We start from the raw sequence: 20,150 nt of genomic DNA on the forward strand, positions 1-20,150 counted from the left end.
GCAAGAAATTGCATATTGTGCATACAAAATGACTACAACAACATTGTTCATTGGGAAGAATAATGACAAAACAAAACCATCAAAAGTGCATGTTGTAAAACTACAAAGAACAAGCATGACCTCAAAAGAGAGAAATGAGAAGAAACACGCACCCTGTTCCTTTGCAAGGAAGGGAGGTTCATGGGTGTGGTACATGACATAAATTTTCAGACTTTTTCCATTTGTTCCATTTTGTTAAATTTTTTCTCTTCTTCCATTTTCTTTTTTTTATTATAAAATATTGATTATATGGGATATCACTGTAGAAGGGGAAGGAGAGAGATACTGAGAAATTCTGGTTATGTCAAAAACAAAAAATATAAATAAAATTTTATTTTAAAAAAAAAGCGTGATATCTGTGCTTTCAACCCTGAGGTCTGAGAAGGAACACAATGAGCAGAAAATCAGCCTCTGAGAGCCTTTTAATTTCAAGCCAGGAAGTTACATTTCTGTCTAAAATGGAAAGGTTTGCAGGATATATGTATTCCCCTCAAGATAGAGGCAAAGTTGGAGGACTCAGGAGCCCTGTTAGATAAATCAACATTGCAGGACTTTGAGAATTTACCTCCAAAAGCAGGCTGGACTTAGAATCAGGAAGGCCCTCAGTTTCTTCATCTATAAAAGTAAAAAGCCTATTTTTAACATCCTCTGAAATGGCTCTTCCAGCTTGAAATCTATAATCCTGAAAGCAGATCCACAGATAGTATTTAACTTGCTCACCCCGCTGGTCACGATTTGAATTTCTGCTCTTTCTGCCAAACCCACGTATTGTTGGCTATTGTGTGTGAGGAAGCTGTGAGTTTAGAGAGACAGAAAAGCCAAAAAGGAGATTGAATCTGTAGCCAGATCACTAGGACACAAGATGGGACGTGATAAAACCCATGTAAGTAAAAGGGACTCAGATGTCACCCATGTCTCAAACTGCTTGGGTTTGCTAACTTTTGTATTCCCCTAAATGACTCCCCTAAATTCATTTCTGAAACCTACACAATGTGCCTATATGGTTTCTGTAATCTCTGGGTCTAACCTAATTGCAGTTTACCCAAAAGGGCATGCCATACCCAAGCTAATGGGCTAGAAAAGGCCTGGAGAAGGGTGCTGGGAAAGCCCAGGAGTCACAGCACAGTCCAAGACAGCCTTCCTACCTATGCTGCATCTCAGGCTTGCTTCTCTTGAGGTCATGGCAGAGGGAAGGCCATGAGCAAAGACCTGGAGGAGGAACAGTCTGGGGTAGATTCTGCAGCATCAAGACAAATGTCCACATTCACTAGGGATTAGAGGACAGAGGAGGGAATGGGCAAGATTAGGCTGGAAAACCTTACCTGAAAACAAATCTGGGCGGAGAAAAGGAAAAAGGGAAAGGGCTCAGGGCGGGGAGACACCCTCAGGAGGGTGGGAGGTGGGGAAGGAATGCTATTCTTGACAGGCAAAAAGGGAGCCCCAGGGAAAGACTTGAAAGTTAATCATCCCTCCCTACCTATCCCTTCCCCTAGCTGAGACAACCAAAAATCGTGAGGCTCCTCTTCCTCCCTGTTGTACAAGGAACCAGGTGAGACCCAGGCTGGGATTAGGGGAGATCCTGGTGGGACTCTAATGTAATGAGAGATATTAGGAAAGAAGGAGAAAAGGAAAACATTAGGACTATGGGAGAAACTGGGTCTAGGAAAGAAACTTTAGGATGGGGGGGGGGAAGACTCTGAAACTGGGGGGAAGATTCTGAGATTCAGAGTAAGGACCCTGCAAGTAGGAGTGTAATGCAGAACATTATTTTGCCATTTAGGTATCCTCGTGCCAGACTCCAAAGATCCATCCCCCTCCCTGTCTGGTATACTCCCTGTACTTTCCCGTCCATAGCCCCCAAAGACACCTGCACCTTTGGATTACCTCATCAGTGTTCCTCGCATTTCTTTCCCATGCTTTTTTCTATATAAACCCTAGCTCGACCCCTGATGGGGGATGCTTGATTTGGATGTGCATACCCCTGGCAGCGGTGCACTAATAAAGCCACATCTTAAATTACGTCCGGATCTCACTTGCTGATTTCTCAGTACACCTGGAGCTGTTGTTCTTTAAATCTCTGCAGAGGTGAATTGATTCCAGGAGCAGAAGGAACTACATGTTTTTATGTGACTGGGTTCAGGACATTATCCTTGTATATGTAGCTGGTGAGGTACATGTTTGTAATTAATTACACAATTAATTGTGTGTTTGTATAGTCAGTGGGACAGCTAGGTGGAATAGGGCATTAGGCTTGGAATCAGAAAGATTATCTTTCTGAGATCAAAACTAGGCTCACTTAGCCAGCTGTGTGACCCTGGGCAAGTCACTCAACCCTTTTTGCCTCAGTTTCCTCATCTGAGCTGGAGAATGAAACGGCAAACCATTTCAGTATCTTTGCCAAGAAAACCTCAAATGGGGTTATGTCATACACAACTGAAACTATCAAACAACAGTCAGTGAGTTGTGCATTTCTGAACTCAATGAGAAGGCATATGTTTGTGAACACAGCAGACTCTGCACTTGTAAGTACACCACTAGAGCTCTTGTTGGGGTCTGGTTTCACTGTGGGATTTTCTGATTGTCTTAGGGTTGCAGCCCCTACCTAAGAATGCCAGGCCATATCTATCTGGTACCTCCTAGTTTATAGAAACTGACTTTCCATATACAAAGAACCAGTTCAGAATCTTACAGAAGAAAGTTTTCTTTAAAAAAAGGAGAGGGGGAAAAAAAAACTTAGAGTCTGGAAAGAATGAGTGAAGAAAGTAAGAAGGGAGAGAGTTTACATACATTTCCAGAGGTGTAGAAATGTATTTAAATTGCCCCACTTAGAGTCCTGACTGAGGGCTCTCTGGAGAATGCTCAGCTCCACCCCAGTATTTCCTATCTTAGGCCTGAACTCCAGGAAGGAAGAAAGGGTGGGGATGCAGGCACTGGAAAAAACTGGGGTATTTTTCCAGAGTTCTTTTAGTTATAAACTTTATAACATCAATTAACACAAATTTTCAAATACATACCCCCACCCCCAGAAAAGGCTCTACATGAAATCTTGCAATTTAATAAAAAATATGTAAGTCTTTCCAGGTTTTTCTGAAGTCCCCCTGCTCATGATTTCTTATGGAACAATAGTAATCCATTACATTCACATATCACAACTTGTTCAGCCATTCCTCAATTGATGGGCATCCCCTCGGTTTCTAATTCTTTGCCACCACAAAAAGAGTTCCTATAAATAATTTTTGTAGAAAAAGGTCCTTTTCCCTTTCCTTTGATCTCTTTGGGATACTGACCTAGAAGTGGTATTGCTGGATCAAAGGGTATACACAGTTTTATAGCATAGTTCCAAACTGTTCTCGAAAATGGTTGTATCAGTTCACAACTCCACCAACAATGCATTAGCGTTCCAATTTTCCCACATCTTCTCCAACATTTATCATTTTCTTGTATTCTCATGTTAGCCAATCTGATAGGTGTGATATGGTACCTCAGAGTTGTTTTGATTTGCATTTCTCTAATCAATAGTGATTTAGAGTATTTTTTCACGTGACTATAGATGGCTTTAATATCTTCCTCTGAAAACTGCCTGTTCATATCCTTTGACCATTTATCAATTGGGGAATGACTTGTATTCTTATAAATTTGACTCAGTTCTCTATATATTTTAGAAATGAAGTCTTTATCAGAGATATTGGTTGTAAAAATTATTTTCCAACTTTCTGCTTCCTTTCTAATCTTGGTTGCATTGGCTTTGTTCATGCAAAAACTGCTCAATTTAATATAATCAAAATTATCCATTTGCATTTCATAATGTTCTCTGTCTCTCATTTGGTCGCAAATTCTTCCGTTCTCCATAAAACTGACAGGTAAACTATTCCTTACTCTACTAATTTGCTTAGAGTATCAGCCTTTATATCTAAAACTGACGCTAAGCAAAGTGAACAGAACCAGGAGAACATTGTACACAGTAACAGCAACATTGTATGAGGAGTAACTTAGATAGACTTAGCTCTTCTCAAAAATACAAGGATGTAGGACAACTCTAAAAGAGTCATGATGAAAAATGCTATCCGAGTCTGAATGCAGAGCAAAGCATACTATTTGCTCTCTCTTTTTTTGTTTGTTTGTGTCTTCTTTCTCATGGTTTCCCCCACTGGTTCTAATTCTTTTTTACAGCATGACTAATGTTAAAGTATGTTTAATATGAATGTATATGTAGAGCCTGTATCAGATAGCACGCTGTCTTGGGGAGGGGGAGGGGAAGAAGGAGGAAACATTTTAGAACTCAAAATCTAATGGAAGTGAATGCTGAAAACTAAAAATAAATAAATGTGCACATTAATTTTCACGCCAGTGGCAAGCTCATCCTTTCTGTTTACAGCTCCTCCCTTTCTGTGTTTTCTTCATATTTTTGCAGATTTTGTAACTGCTATGGTTATTATTACTTGCAGAGTGGGATGCAGTATATAAATTGATGTTTTGATTGCACTTCCTTAGTTCTGCCTCACCCTAGCTCCCTGGTATCCACCAGTGTCTCAGGAAGGGGAAGGATGGGTCTCTAGAATTTTCCAGCTTTTTTCCCTGTCCAAGATGAGGACAAAAACTCTGAGTCATGCTCCTCTGCTTGGGTGCTGTTGCTTCATTCTTCCTGGGTGTCTGCCTGTCTGTTTAGTTCCCTGTCTCCATGTCTGTCTCTGTCAATATGTTTGTTTGTGTGCCAATTTGTCTGTCTCTCTGCTTATCTATCTTCCTGCCTGTCAGTCAGTCTATTTAACAGTCTTTCTTTATATTTCTGCCTATCTGCCTATTTGTCTATCTGTCCATCTGTGTCTGCCTTTGTCAGGCTGTTGTGGTGGTGGTCATGCCCAGGCAAAAAGATACCCAGATGTTAAACCTTCAGGCTCCTGATCATTCAGTGAGGCCCATAGCAATAGCTCTACCAGGAAATCCACCCAAATCCCCCATCCCTCAGGGGCTCACTAGGAATGGAGCTGACCTCAATGAAGAAACAGGAGGGGAGTCCACAACAGACAAAGCCAATCAGAAAACTAAGCTCTAGAGCAATTTAGTGTTCAGATCTTCACGAGGAGGCACATCTGACCAGAGATAACTGTGGAAGGGAAATGCAGTCGCTGGGAATATCCATCCTAGACAAATCAGGGGCCTTTTCACAGCATCAGCAGCCCAAGTTAGCACATTCCTGGGACCTGTCCATTCTATCAATGTCTTCTGGGAAGATACAGAGCTCAGCAATACCCCCACCCCCAGGGATATGGCACTTCTGCATGTTAATAGTGTGAGCTGATTTGGGCAAATCAATGAACCAGGTTATCATTTGTGCCATCTATGCTTAGGACAGCTTCCGGAAATGCCCAGTAGTGCCCTTAAATTGAGGAATGGTTAAACAAATTATGGCATGGGAATGTAATGGAATATTACTGTACTGTAAGTAAGGATGCACATAAAGAATTCAGCAAAGCACGCGATTTATATGAACTGACGCAAAGCGAATTAAGCACAGCCAAGAAAACAAGATATACAATGACTACAACAGCATGAAAAAAACTGAACTCTCCCCCCAAAAATACACCAAAACCCCATAAACTGAGCATTGTGCAATTAGAATAATTAAGGTTGGCCTTGGAGAAGAATGTGAAAATGTATCTCTCCCTTCTCTGCAGAGGTGCCCCCCACCATGGGCATGAAGCATGGCATTGTCAGCCTTGTTTGATATATTGAACTTCTGATTTTTTTTTTAACTCTTCCCTCTCCTTTTTCTTGTTACCAAGGAGAAGGCTCTCTGAGTATGATGGGGGATGAAGAGAGACACATTTGGAAAATGAAGATTTTTTTAAAAGATATTAAAAAAAATTTAAACCCTAAAAGTGACATAGGAATGGGAGTTTCTCTGATATTGGGACAGAACTTTTCTGGAACCCACAGAAGGGTAGCTCAAAGTGAATAGAACATTATAGTTGGAGTAGGGACAATGCGAGTTCACATCCTGCCTCTAACACTTCCTAACCTAGAGAAGTCTCTTTCATCCTCTATTTCCTTATCAGTAAAACAAAGGGACTGGACTCTATGGCTTTTCCTTAACTTCTAAAGTCTCTTCCAGTCCAAATCTATGGTCTTATTAAGCCAGTAAGGGGCTAATGGCAGATACAAGATAATAATAACAATTCATATTTCCATAATGATTTAAAGTTTATAAAGAGACTTTCCTCCCCACATCCCTGTGAGCTCAGTAGTTCTCTACAGATGAGAAAACTGAGGATCAGAAGGATGAATTAATTTTCCCAGTTTCACACAATCAGTAAGAAACAAAGCCAAGATTCAGCTCACCCATGTATCTCTCTAAGTTCTGGGCTCTTTCCATTATAGCAAGCTACTTATCTAATTCTTCTCCTCTACCTAACCTCTACCAAAAAATTTTGAGCATAGAGTAATTTTGAGAATAGAGCTAGAAATTAACTATCAGAGTCTTCTTCCTTCTTTCTTCTGGGCTATATCTCCCCCCACCACCCCCCCACCCCACCTCAGAAAAGGAGACAGGAAGTCTAAAGGTTCAGGGAAGGGGAAAAGGCTGGGTGTAGGGAATATAGGGAAACATTATCACTTTTAATTTAATTTAATAATTTAATTAAACATTGCCACATCCTTTAATTAGGGACTGAACATCATCATTACCATCATGATGGTAATGCCATTACCACATGATGCTCCTTTGTAGAGGCATTTTTCCTCCTGAGAAGAGACTTGAGAATATTGAGAGAAGGATCCAGTAAACTCGTCATTTCAAGAATGGCACTGCTGTTGTTCAGTTATTTTAGTCATGTCTGACTCTTCATGATCCTGCATGGGGTTTTCTTGGCAAAGAAACTGAAATAGTTTGAAATCTTTCTCCAGCTCATTTTACAGATGAGGAAATTGAGGCAAACAACATTAAGTGACTTGCCTAGGGTCACACAGCTAGTGAGTGTCTGAAGCCAGATTTGAACTCAGGAAAATGAGTCTTCCTGACTCCAGGCCCAGCACTAGATCCACTGAGTCATCTAACTGCCCATGAATGGTACTGTAGGAAACAACAAATTTAAAAAAAAATCAAGAGATACCTGGGAAGACATAGGAACAGATGAGGAATAAAGCAAGCAGAACAAGAAAAACACAAACATAATGACAATAAAAATATTAAATTGAAATAATTTTTAAAATAAAACCAAACATTGTATTATAATGCTTAATTGGGACCCAGAGAACAGATAAGAAAATTCACCTCTCTCCTTTCATTGGAGAGGTAAGGGAGTCTGAGTGCAAAGTATCCCCTAGTCTGGTAAACTTGGTCACTCATTGTGCAGATGATTTTGCTGAAATGCTTTTGTTTCTTTTAACCTTTGGTATAAGGTATGACTTTTTGACTAGGGGGAGGATGGGATGGATCTGTTTAGAAAAGGATGCAATATAAAAATAAAAGGCATAAATGAAACTAAGAAAAGAAAGATAACCAGAGAAATAGGTCTCTGAGGAATCCTCCACAGATACCTCCAATAGGGATTGAGTGTTTAATAGTTCTTGGGTAGCTCTCACTGCTAATAAACAGTACAGAGGCATTGATAACTCCATGGAACAGTAAATGTCTATTTTGTTTCTGTGCATCTGTCTATGTAGATGTGTGTCTGTTATGTGTCCTCACACATGTATTTGCATCCATCAGAACTGACAAAATTCTGGTAAATTCTGTTTGCAATTGGTCTAAAAGCAGGGGAGGGGAGGTGCAGAGAGAAACTTGAATATCTGTTCCTGAGGAATAAGAGAAACCACCAGGCAGGGTCCACGAGGAAGTGACTGAAGCCCTCACAGCATGGCCCAGAAGGCAGGTCCAAAGCTAAGCAGGAGTGTCCCTATCAGGGCCAAGGGGCTGCCTCTGACCCCATCTGCCCCATTACACAGATCCTTCGAACAGCAGCTATAATCCACTTGTAAAAGAGATGTAGGGATCTCTTTATTGGCCTTGCCCCATAATTCCATGAAAAACTCTCCACAGGAAGTATTAGTACAACCTTTGAAGTATATTATTTTGTTCCCTGGTCCTGTGGGAAACAGAAGAAGAGAATGGCATTCAGTGCTTAAACCATCAGGCAGAAATCCCTTCTCCCCTTGCTCCCCTACATCCTGTTCCAATCAAAGCATCTCCCCACCATCTCCTGCACATCACAATCTCATTGGTGGTTCTCCCTTCATGGTTCAGGCTACTACTCTTCTGTCCCATCTGAATCTTGCAGTCCTCAAGACTTTACTGAATACTCCAACCCACAAAGACTGCTCCATCCTCCAAACTCCCTCCCCATTCATACAACTACCATAGCAATTGGTTCAAGGCTCTCATCACCTCTTTGCTCAGACTAACGGCTTTTAGGGCCAGTAGCCTTCTAAGTGACTTCCATGCCCTCCAATCTCTCCCCTTGTCCATCAATCTTTCACAAAGCTGCCAAATCTATAACCCTAAGACAGAGGTTTAGCCAAATCACTCCCTTGTTCATGAAGTTGCCTCTCAAATAAAATGCAATTTTGTGATTGATTCTGAAAGCCCTTTACCATCTGCATCTGACTCCAGCCTACCTTTGTAGGCTCATTCTATACCTCCTCCCCTGCACACACCAAACTGGGCTATTCATTGTCTCCTGTATATGGCGACCTACATTCTGCCTCTGTGCCTCTTTCTCTGCAAAGGCTGATCCCCATACTGGGATTGTGCTCCTCCTTTACCACCAAGTCATGGAATCGTTGGCTCCCTTTAGACTCAGTCCAGGTCCCACCTTCTACAGGAAGACCTCCCTCCCTCCTTCATAGATTATGACTTTATACTAACTATATATATATGCATACGATTTTGTCTGAACATGTTATTCCCTCCCAATGGAACATAACCTCCTTGAAGGCAGAGACTGTTTTGTTTTCTGGCTTTGAATCCCTAGCATGTAGTACAGTGCCTGGCATATAAGTAGGAGCCTAATAAATGCTTGTTGAATAAATGCTACATAAATATATATTCATGTAGCATTTAGTCCCAGTATCATGAACACAGAGCTGGAAGGAACCTCAGAAGTCATTTAATCCAACTTCCTCATCTTACAGACGAAGGGAAGGAGAACAATCATTTATATGGCTCCTATTACATATGTGCCAGGCACCGTGCTAAGTGGTTTTTATAAATATTATCTCATTTGATCCTCACAACAACCCTGCAAAATAAGTGCTATTATTACTGCTCCTCTTCCCCCTCCTCCAAGGAACAATGAGGGCTAGAAGCAGCACTGAGTTAGGGGCTGAAAAATCTTTGTTGAAATCCTAATTATAGCACTTAGTAACTTTATCAGATTACTTCAGCTTTCTGGGCCTCAGTTTCTTCCTCTGTAAAAATTAGGAGACAAGACAAGGAAATCATTAATGTCATTTCTACTTCTAAAAAAAACAAACCCTGGTCCTAATGGATGTGAAAAGAGTTTGGAAGCATTTAATAGTCAAATGCATGTGAAGGTAGAAGGTTTGTACTCTGCAAAGCTCTTCCTCCCTCATACTCTTAATTCCCTCAAGGAAATCTTGTAGCTGTGGGATCTGAAGCCCAGACAAGTTGGGCATTTTGCCCAAAGTCACAATCATAGTAGGCAGCAAAAGCTACCCCAACTTAGACTCCGAGAATACTAGGACCAGAGGGAACCGTAGAACACAAAACTACATACCCACCAGGACTAAAAGAGGGCCACAGGAGGAGGCATCAGCCAGATGATGCAGTGGTCAGGAATCAGGAAGATCTGAGCTCAAATCCTGCCTCAGGCACTTACTAGCTTCCAGACTCAAGGCAAGTCAATTAACCTCTGTTTACCTCACTTTCATCAGTCTCTAAAATGGTGCTAGTAATAGTACCTACCTCTCAGTATCTTCATCTGTAAAATGAGCTGGAGAAGGAAATGGCAAACCACGGCAGTATCTTTGCCAAGAAAACCCCAAATGGGGTCATGAAGAGCCGGACATGACTGAAAAATGACTAAACAACCTCCCAGTGGTATTATGAGAATCAAATGATATTCATAAATTTTTTTTTCTTTCATTTGTTGTTCAGTTGTGTCCAACTCTTTATGACTCTGTGGATCACAAAGGGGTTTTGAGGGGATTTTCTTGGCAAAGACACTGGAGCAGTTTGCCATTTCCTTCTCCAAAAGACTAAGGCAAAGAGAAGTTAAGTGGCTTGCCCAGTGTCCACACGTCTACTAAGTGTTTGAGGCTGAATTTGAATTCAGACCTTCCTGACTCCAGGCCCAGCTCTCTATCCACTGAGCCACCTGGCTGCCTCCTATACAGATGCTAGCTATTATCATTATTACACCAAGTAGAGGATCTTATTCCCAAGTGTCTGCCAATGAATTTCCGCAGAAGTATTAAAAATAATAGCATTGTTCAAATCTGGCCTCAGACACTTGACACTTACTGGCTGTGTGACCTTGGGCAAGTCACTTAACTCTGATTGCCTCACCAAAAAAAAATAATAATAATAATAATAGCCTAATGTAACCCCCTCTGTAGTCCTGGGTTAGAAGCAGCTGTTTCCTCTGCACTGGGTTGCTGTTCAATGGAAGCTCATTTAGGAGAAGCCAGAAGACACGGCTGGTATCATGTACTCACATAGCTACTCAGATGTCCACCATTTTGTGAAATGCAAACTCTCCCCAAAACCTTCTGGTAGATAAATGATCTACATGAACCTAGACTAGCTCTCTTCATCTGTCCACTGGTATCAATTCACGCCTTTGACCTGAGAGAAATTATTATATCCTATTATATTAACGACCAATTATTAAATTAGGATTGAAGTTTTTTTTCCTTTTTATTTCCTCATTCAGGGACCAGGTCTTTCAGGTCATTCAGTCAGTCTCTGAGGGATATTGATGATAGATGAGATTGCCCAACTCTTCTGGGCACATGCTCTTGAGAATCCTGGACGAGATCACACCCAACTAGAAGACCTTACAAACAGAATCTAATTTAGCTGAATTCTTGCCCTTAGGAAGTAAGTCTATGCCCTTCTAGCCTGCCCTATTGTAGTCTAGGGTAACTCAGTCTTCGAAGGAGAAAACCAGCCAGAGTGGCCTGGTACAGATGGATTCTTTTGTCCAGATTGCTCATGGCAGCTGAATGGCATGATCAAGTCCCATTCTCAGCAGGAAGAGCTGAAGACTTTTAGCCCGCTTCCCCATTAATATGTCCACCCCCTCATTAATTGTTCACCAATCAGAGTTGATTTTCACCTATCAGGAGCACCTCCTTTTCCAAAGGTATTTAAGCATTCAAGGATCTCCATGGTTATGCCTTTGTTCACCGAGAGAAACCACTGACCATCAATTTCTTGATTATCAGCTAACCTAATTAATAAATTGATTATTAATTACCCAGAAATTCTTGTCTCTCAGGCCTTTCCATTCTTCTCTCAGCCCTAAATCCTATATCCTAACTCCTTACCCCAGTATCTCTATCTCTGGTAACTGATTCCTGGATCTACATAACCAACCTGGTCCTTCCGCACCCTCCACCAGTAGGGAATTCCCAGTAGAGCCCTTCTTACTCTTTATCCCAACCAGTTTTTGAAGCCTCAGCCTGTGTCATATAGTTCCACTGATCTGTGGTGGGGACATCTCTCTGAGTATGGAAGAGAAACAAAGACGGTGCGTGTAGTAGGAAAGATCACTGGGCTTAGGTGAATTCAAGAGACCTAGGGTTGGGTTCTGGCTCTCCTGTTCCATTTACAAGATGTGTGCCTTTGAACAAGTCACCTCTCATCTCTGAGCTTGTTTCCTCAAGTATAACATGGGAGGGTTGGATAAGGTGATCTAACCCAACAGGGCCCCTTCCGGCTCCGAAATTTCAATATTCTATGTTCACTCCCCTCTGAAAAATGAAAGGGTTGAACTAGCATATTACTAAATCTCCTTCAACTGTAACACTATATAATTCTGTGAATTTCAGGTACGAATTCACCTGAATGGGGATAGGGTCAAACAATTCTAATTACATGGGGAATAGAGGAGATTCAAGATTAGCACTAGACCCTTCTGAATCCCCTCCACTATAATCCCACTCATCTAAATTGCTCTCTGAGCCTGGGGTCTTGATTATTAGCTGGGTCCTAGCAGGACTCACCATTTTTATCTGCAATTTCAAAACTCCCACAGCGAGTGTCTGACACGGAGCATGCAATAGAGTTGCATTGACTGGATTTCATTGCCCCTGTACAGTTATAGCAATGGAGACTGTGAGCTGTAGAGAGGAAACCCCTTTGGTTAGATGGGCTGAGAAAGGACACCCAGGGCTGCAGCATAAAGACAGAGATGCCCCACCCCTATGCCCTCTGCGGCTGAGGCAAAGCTGTGGAGGAAGCAGACCTCTTTCCCCACAGGTCAGATCTCAAGGGTCAGAATTCTGGGGAGGGCAAGATCTTCCCACAGCAGTCCTGGCATTCTCCCCTACCACCTCCTACCCATCTTCCATAAAGATACCATCTACCTAACAGATATGATTCACCAAACCCACAACCCCTTGAGCCCAAAAACACAGAAACCACCGCTCCCCCAACATTAAGGCTCTCCCTCTTCCCAGTTCCAGTTCCTTCCCAACCACTACCAAAGGTCCCAAGGTCTGACCTGGCTGTACACAAAGCAGGGTGCTCAGCAGGACAGGGAGGAGGACCCACATGGTTCTTGGCATTCTCAGCCTGGGGGAAAAATAAGACAGAGTATTCTTATTCAAGAGTATTCAATATCAGGAATAGCTAGGTGGCACAGCGGATAGAGACACTGGCCTTGGAGTCGGGAGGACCTGAGTTCAAATCCAGCATCAGACATTTGACACTTACTAGCTGTGTGACCCTGAGCAAGTCACTTAACCCAGACTGCCTCACCAAAAAGAAAAAAAAAAAGGAGTACTCAATATCCTTAAGTATCTACCCTAACACCTAGGGCCTCCTTATGCTCTGGGTTTTCTCCTTTCCCCCGCCTTCAATTGATCTGTGAATGTCAGGGATTACATTCCTCGATACCAGCAAGCCCTTATGATGCCCATATCCCTCTCAGCACCTCTCATTCCACTCCCCGATCCTGAGACTCCTTCACATCCCTCCTTACATGAAGAGTCCCCTCAATCAATCAAGCAGTTAACAATCAATCGATCAATTAAGCACCTACTAATTTCCAGGCGCAATGCTAGGCTCTGGGGACATAAAAGGCAAAATGAAAAACAGTGTCTGCTCTCAAGAACATTAGAGCCTAGGTAGAGGAAAAAGCATATATGTATGTAAGCCTATATAAAAGAAATACAAGGTGATTTGCCAGGAAAAACATGAGGAATCAGGGGAAATAGAGGAACCCTCAAATCATACCTGAGTTAAGCCTTGAGCCAACTAGGGATTCTGAGAGGGAGAGGTGAAGAGGAAATGCATTCCTTGCAGGGGGACAGCCAGTGCAAAGATGTGGCAAAGGTATGGATGAGATGTTGTGTTAAGCAAGAGGGCCAGCTTGTGCCACACTGAGCCACAATGTGTCTGGAGGGTAGCACAATAATGCTGGAAAGGTAGATTGGGGCAAGGTGGAAAAGGCCTCGAAATGTCAAACAGGGGAATTTATATTTATATTTTACCATGGAGCTGAAGGGAAGTCATTGGAGTTAGTTGAGTAGAAACATGAGGTGGTCAGATTTACACTTTCAGAAGCTCAGTCTGGCAATTGTGTTATTTGGCATTTAGATTATTGAGGAGATTTTGTATTGTAATTTGGCCCTTTTCTTTTTTTTGGCAGTGCATTTTGCATTGTATTTTGGCCACTGGATTACTGAGGGGATAAACAAGCCAGGGACACCTGAGATGGTCTAGGCAGAGACAAGAGATAAGGGATGAGGATAATAATGAGCTGATGAATCTGAATGGCTGATGGTGCCCTCAACAGAAATAAGGCAATTCAGAAAAAAAGGGAGAGGGAGGGATATATGTGTTTAGTTTAGAGCATATTGAGTTAAAGAAGTTGATAAAGACATCCAAGTAAATATGAAATAAATTTAAAGTAATCTGAAGGAGTGCTACTGGCTAGATTTGAACTCAGATATTCCTGACTCCAGGTCCAGGCTACTCTGCTCCCCTCTCTTTCTTCTTCTACCAGCAGCAGACTGGCACTCCAGCTCCGACCCTGGCTCACGACAACTAAGTGGCCCCAAACCCATCACACTGCCCCAAGTCATCTCCTGGACAAACTGATATGCACCTTCTCCACCTCTCACACCTTTACTCAGGTAACAGTAATTGACTCTGGTATCAGCAAACTACATCATTCCAAAGAAGGGTGTGTCAATTAATTCCCTGATGCCACACACCTTCCTATAAAGTCCTTGTCCCCAACCCTCTTCACTGGCCACCATTTCAGTCCAGATAGACCTGTGGTCTCCAAATGGAATGTAAGCTTCTTAAGGGCAGGGTCCATCTTCCTTTTTGTATCTTTTTTTCCCATCATTTAGCCCAGCAATCAGCATAGCACAGAGTAGGTACTTATAAATATTTATTGTCTGACTGATAACAGAATTGGGGAGGAATGTAGAGTGTAAGGAAGGCTGTAAAAGTGGGAGGGGGAAGATTATGGAGAGTTTTAAAAGCCAAACACTTAGTAAAAGCTTCATTCATTCATTCATTCATGGATAAAGCACCAGAACTGGAATCTGCTATTCTAAGACAGAAATGAGGAGGGAGCTTGATCCCCTCCTCCCATTTCTAGCACAACACACACATTTACCCCCTCCATTATCCAAACATTTTAGACCATCATCTTGCAGCTGGTGGACCCTGAAGAATGATATGTGAGAGAGTCAGTCAAACTCCCCCCCATGCCCAAGTATCTCTCCCACTGCCTGAAATCCTACCATGAACACCACACCCTGTGAGTGGGTGGTGTTAAGGAGGTGGAGATGGGGGGAGGGGGGTTCGTATTAACTAAGAGTTCTAAATTGAAAGCTTCTTTAGAGATCCCCTAGTCTGGTCCAATCATCTAGTCCCTGAAGGCCTGAGAGAAGTTAGTTTGCCCAAGCTCAACTAATTAATAATAAATTCTAGAAGAAGCCAGATCCCAACCCAGGGCCTTTTTTATTCCAAAACCAGTATAGATTTCTCTAAACTCCTGGTTAAAAAAAAGTAAACTATCCCCCCTTCCCCCACGTGCCACCATCATCACCACTACCTAGGATGTGGATCTAGGAGGAAAAATGAATTTCTGAGTCACTTCACTCGCAAGACATTAGACACTAAGAGGGGTGGTAAGATCTAGAGCTGGAAGGACCCCAGAAGCCACCCAGTCCCGTCCCGTCCCTTCATTTTACAGATTAGGCAACTCGGGCCAAAGAAGAGGTAACTTGCCAGAGTTTGCACAGGCAGTAAGGGACAGAATTCGAAGCCAGGTACCCAGATCTTCAAGTAGGGCAATGCTATTTCCACTGAGGGCGGTGTGGGAGGATGAAGAAGAACTTGCCCGTTTGGGAGGCCTCCACCCCATCCTTCTCCCTCCTCTGGGTTCCAGCCCAGCAGCTCTGGGCACCCCTTACCTGCGGGACAGCCTGGTTGGACCGAGTCAGTCTTTCTGCGCACGACTTAGCCCCAGCGCAGTTCAGAGTCTGCCTCCCTCCTCTGATGCCACCCTGGCTATGGACAACTAGCTTCATCTAAGTCTGGGAGCGGCACTGCCCCGAGCCCAACCCCTCCACTTCCTGCCCTGGCACAACGACGCCCGCCTTCAGCCCTTTCTCTCCTTCCCCTCCCCCAGCACCTACAGCACTGGCCAGTCGAGGGCGGCGGAGTCCAGGGAGCCTCCTCCCAGTTTCTCCCCTCTCCTCGTGACCCCGGGTACCTTGGGCTCTCTGGACTCCGCAGGTTCGGGTGGAGCCATCTTGGCCCGCTTACTACCCTACACTACACTACCGGTACTGCTGCGGGCAGCCAGCCGCGCCAGCCTGGGCTCCAGAATCAGACCGAGTCCGGGACTCAGCTAGTTCTGGACTAGCCCTGGCTGCAGTCTTGGCCCCAGTCCCAGTCCACACTCAGAACAGAGCCCCTGCCCTTGCTCTGGTCCCAGGCTCAGAGAAACAGACCCCCGGCGTCTGTTCCAGTCCCAGGCTACAGGAACAGACCCCCTGCTCAGATATAGACTCAGACTTCAGTCACTAACCCAGCCCCCCTGCCTGCTTCGTCTTCAATCTGGTCCGGCTCAGTTTGGCCCCAGCAGGAGAAAGGCAGAAAAAAAACGAGTAAGGGAGGGAAAAACTTGAGGGGGAAGGACTGGAGGAAGGTAGTGCCTTTAAACTTTGTGCTGTGAGTTTTGGGGGTGACAAGAGTTGGATTGTGGGATGGGGGTGTTGAGTCAGCACCCAGATAACGGTTGCGTTAGCCTGATTTCTGAAGCCTGCCTATGTATGGCAGGACAGTCTGTCCACTTTGGCCAGGAGAGAGAGTGACTCAGCTTGTTATTAATGAGTGCTGGGAAGCTGGTGCGGGGAAGAGAGGAGGCTGTTGTTATGAGGAAACACTGTAAGGCAGAACAGGTGAAGAGAGGGGCGCTGGCTGGGGACTCCAGTTGGGGGGGGGGGAATTTTCCTTCCCATCTAGGCTGGAGGTATTAGATTCTAGAGTTTGGAAGCTGTTCACCCTGGGACTGGGAGTTCTAGAGTCATGGCTAATGATTTTTTAGTGTTTTGTTTCTGAGCTAGTCTATTCTGTTCCTTGCTTGGAGGTGGGTAGGGGACTAAAAAACACACTAACCCTGGATGGTGTGGAAATAAAGGAAGGAAGAAATGTGGTAATGTTCGGGCTCCATCTGGCTATTCACCCTTATGTAAGACCATGTCAAGTCACACCCTTCTCATTCCAGATCTCAGTTTCTTGAGGCGTTAAAATCAATCCCTCTTCCCTCTCTAAATCCAATGATTCTAAGATCCTGGATTGACACTAGGGAGGGGCTACCTAAGCAACTGTGGGGTGGTCTCAAGAAGTGGTTCCATGGGAGCTGAGAAAAAGCTGTCTCAGGCTGCCTACCCCCCTCCTTGCCCAGCAGCTAGCTGCTTCTTGAAATTCCAGGCAATTCAACAAATATTTATTAAACACTGCCCATGTGCAAGGCATTATGCTAGCTGCTGGGGGCATGAAGCCAGAAGAAACTAACCTGACCACATTCTTTTGGAGGTGATGAGAAGGGGAATACATTTATATTATGTATGAGAGAGAGAGAGAGAGAGAGAGAGAGAGAGAGAGATGAAAATTTTGAGGGTGTAGCCCAGTATGACCATCTCAGGTTTGTGAAGGAGAGTAGAATGAAATAACTCTGGAAAGTAGGTGGGAGCCAACTGTAGAGGTTTTAAATGCTAACTAATCTAAGGATTTGTATGTTATCATACATAGTCAATAGGAAGAAACTGAAAGGTTATTTGTTTTTGTTTTTTTCAGTTCACACAACTTTCTTTTTTTTTTTAAAGAGGGCGAGTGTGGAGAGTTGAAGTTTTATATAAAGTTCAGCACATAATCTGTTGCTTCACCATTTTGCCATTAGATTTGAGGTTTATATAAATTTATCTGAGTTCTTTGATCAATACAAGGAAGTCCTCTCAGTGTGTATATTTATAATAAATATCAGCAAAATATCAAAACAGAAGTTTTGTTGCTATTAACCCTCTTGTGCCTTTAGAATACTAGTTGCAGATGATAGATAGATAGATAGATAGATAGATAGATAGATAGATAGATAGATAGATAGATAGATAGATAGATAGAGAGTTCCTACTTTCCTCATTCCCACCATGATGCTACTGACTATCCCTTGTGTTCAACACTGGTGAACCTTCCCATTCCTGCCTTCTTTCAATTGCTTCTGTTCCTACACCATTTGGTCTTGAGGCTTCATTTCCACCATGGACTGTGTTGTCTATTGCCAACCCTATGAAGATAAGAGGCAAAAGAGATGTTTCCTTCTGATAGGAAGGATGTTAAGAGATCCTGGATGAGGAAGAAGGAATATGGAAATGAGCAGAAATAAGTGTAAGTTTGAAAGAGAGTGAAAATGGAGGTTGAATAGGAGGGTAGAAGCAAAGTAGGAGAGAAGAAATGGTTAGGAAACTGTTAGGGTAATGTGTAAGAGAAGGTGACTGAATAGTAGAAAGAGTGAAAAAGGAGAAAAAGAAAGATGAATAGGTTCATAGTAGTAGGGGTAGGGAATAGAAGAGGGAATTGAGAGACTAGTGAATATGAACAACTGATTAGTGACATAACAGGATGCTATAAATTCTGTAACACTACAAGACAATACATTGGAATTAAAAGGGGGCAGCCAGGTGGTATTGTGGATAGAGCACTGGAAAACCTGAGTGCAAATGTGACCTCAGACACTTACTAGCTGTGTGACCTTGGGCAAGTCACTTCTGTTTGCCTTAGTTTCCTCATCTGTAAATGGGAGGTAGTAGTAGCATCTACTTCACAGAACTGTTGTGAGTATCAAGTGAGATAATAATTATAAAGCATTTAGCACAGTGCCTGGCACACAGTAAGCACTACATAAATGTTAACCTTTAGTATTATTGGATAGATAAATACAGATATTTTTAAACCATCCAGAGAAATTGTGCCATCGCTGCTGAATTACTAGTTATTCCGAGGAATGGAGTAGTTAAAGATTTTCTGTTCTACAGTTCAAGGCATGATAGTTAAAATGAGCAACTCCTTATACAATGACATTAGTCAATTCATTATGTTTTCTGGAAAAGGAAAAAACCCACAAACTTCCAATGGGATACTAGCATGCCAACATTACATTTAACACTCTAAAGGCACATTTCAGGTAGTTAAAATAATGATTCTGATAAGACCAACCGCTTATACACACACACACACACACACACACACAGGCTTTTATGGACTCATATCCACGCATGTGATACATGCAGGCACACAGTTTTTAACGGTTTAAAAAAATCCAATTTGTTACTTTATTTAAAAGAAATTCGTAGCACACTTTCAGCAACATCATCACCCCAGTGCTGATGACTCAGTCCAAACAGAAGTGGCAGTTTCATCTTACAAAGATAGGTCTTCTCTACATTAATTCACATCACAGGCCAAAAAAAATGCTGGGCTGGGTTTGGTAAAGTTTGAATCATCATACAAATGAACAGTGACTCATCTAATCCCATTAATCCCTTTTGTGCCCATTTCTTGGGCAACATCCTTGGACAAGCTTAATTGATCTGATTCAAAGTTTTTAAGACTATGTAATAGAATATCATCTCACCCAAAGAAATAACAAGAGGAAGAGATTCAGAAAAACCTGGGAGGATTTGTACAAACTGGTGGAGAATAAAGTGAGAAGAATTGGTAGAACAATTCATACAACAATTATGACATTGTAAATAAAAACTGAAAAAGACTTTTAAAACTCCCATCAATACAATAACTAAATATGAGGCTAGAAGACTGATGATGAATCATGCTTCCCACATCTCGGCAGAGAGATGATGGACTAAGGTATAAATAAGATGTTTATTTTTAGACACAGCCAAAGTATAGATTTATTTTGTATGACTATATTCATTTATAATAAGGAAGAGACTTTCTTTTTCTTTTGTGTGTATGAATGAATGGGGAGTGGTGGGGGGAGGGGGGAAGTAGGGAGCAGGGGCACTGAGGAGTAACATCAATTGTAATCCCAAGGAATCAGAGGCCCTTCCTGGGTAAGGATCAGAGTGCAGACTAGGGGGGCAATGGCCACACCTCTCTCCAGATCACACCACCTTGGAAGCACCAAAAACTTTCAAACCTCCCAAACTAGCTCTGAAAATAGTGCAAAAAAGACTGAAGCTTGAGACAGCCCTGCCCCTCCTCCCCTTAACAAAGCCTAACTTTAGCATGAAGTTCAAAATCAAGAAATTGATTTGGAAAGTGACCAAACAACCAAAACAGAATCTGACCGTAAACATCTACAATGATGACAGGGAAGATCAAGATACAAACTCAGAAGAAGTCAATGAAATCAAAACAACTACAGCAAAGCTTCAAAGGG

General features: G+C 42.7%; 1 protein-coding gene across 2 annotated transcripts; it reads right to left on the reverse strand.

Annotated features, from left to right (window-relative positions):
- Positions 1 to 6,645: 6,645 nt before the first annotated feature.
- Positions 6,646 to 16,376, reverse strand: LOC110214202 (lymphocyte antigen 6H-like). Of its 2 annotated transcripts, none has more exons than XM_020994989.2 (4): positions 16,278 to 16,376; positions 12,726 to 12,796; positions 12,226 to 12,342; positions 6,646 to 8,123 (listed from the first exon to the last, which is right to left on the reverse strand). In XM_020994989.2, exons 2-4 carry the CDS (start codon positions 12,787 to 12,789, stop codon positions 7,888 to 7,890), a joined length of 417 nt encoding a protein of 138 aa, XP_020850648.1. In that variant the 5' UTR covers positions 12,790 to 12,796; positions 16,278 to 16,376; the 3' UTR covers positions 6,646 to 7,887. The 2 variants fall into 2 exon arrangements, with proteins under 2 accessions (XP_020850648.1, XP_020850647.1); XM_020994988.2 differs by lacking the exon at positions 16,278 to 16,376 and adding an exon at positions 15,658 to 15,854.
- Positions 16,377 to 20,150: the final 3,774 nt, after the last annotated feature.

The sequence above is a fragment of the Phascolarctos cinereus genome, unplaced genomic scaffold, assembly GCF_003287225.1.
Source record: "Phascolarctos cinereus isolate Bilbo 61053 unplaced genomic scaffold, phaCin_HiC Scaffold_4;HRSCAF=312, whole genome shotgun sequence".
In the NCBI taxonomy this organism is placed as follows: domain Eukaryota; kingdom Metazoa; phylum Chordata; class Mammalia; order Diprotodontia; family Phascolarctidae; genus Phascolarctos; species Phascolarctos cinereus.

What these genes read in the sequence shown, in the direction of transcription:
- LOC110214202 (XM_020994989.2), bottom strand. Translation starts at nt 12,789, where the DNA reads ATGCCAAGAACCATGTGGGTCCTCCTCCCTGTCCTGCTGAGCACCCTG. An exon ending in CCTGCTTTGTGTACAGCCAG is followed by an intron (nt 12,343 to 12,725) that starts GTCAGACCTTGG and finishes TCCTCTCTACAG; the next exon opens with CTCACAGTCTCCATTGCTAT. An exon ending in TGAAATTGCAGATAAAAATG is followed by an intron (nt 8,124 to 12,225) that starts GTGAGTCCTGCT and finishes TGTTTCCCACAG; the next exon opens with GACCAGGGAACAAAATAATA.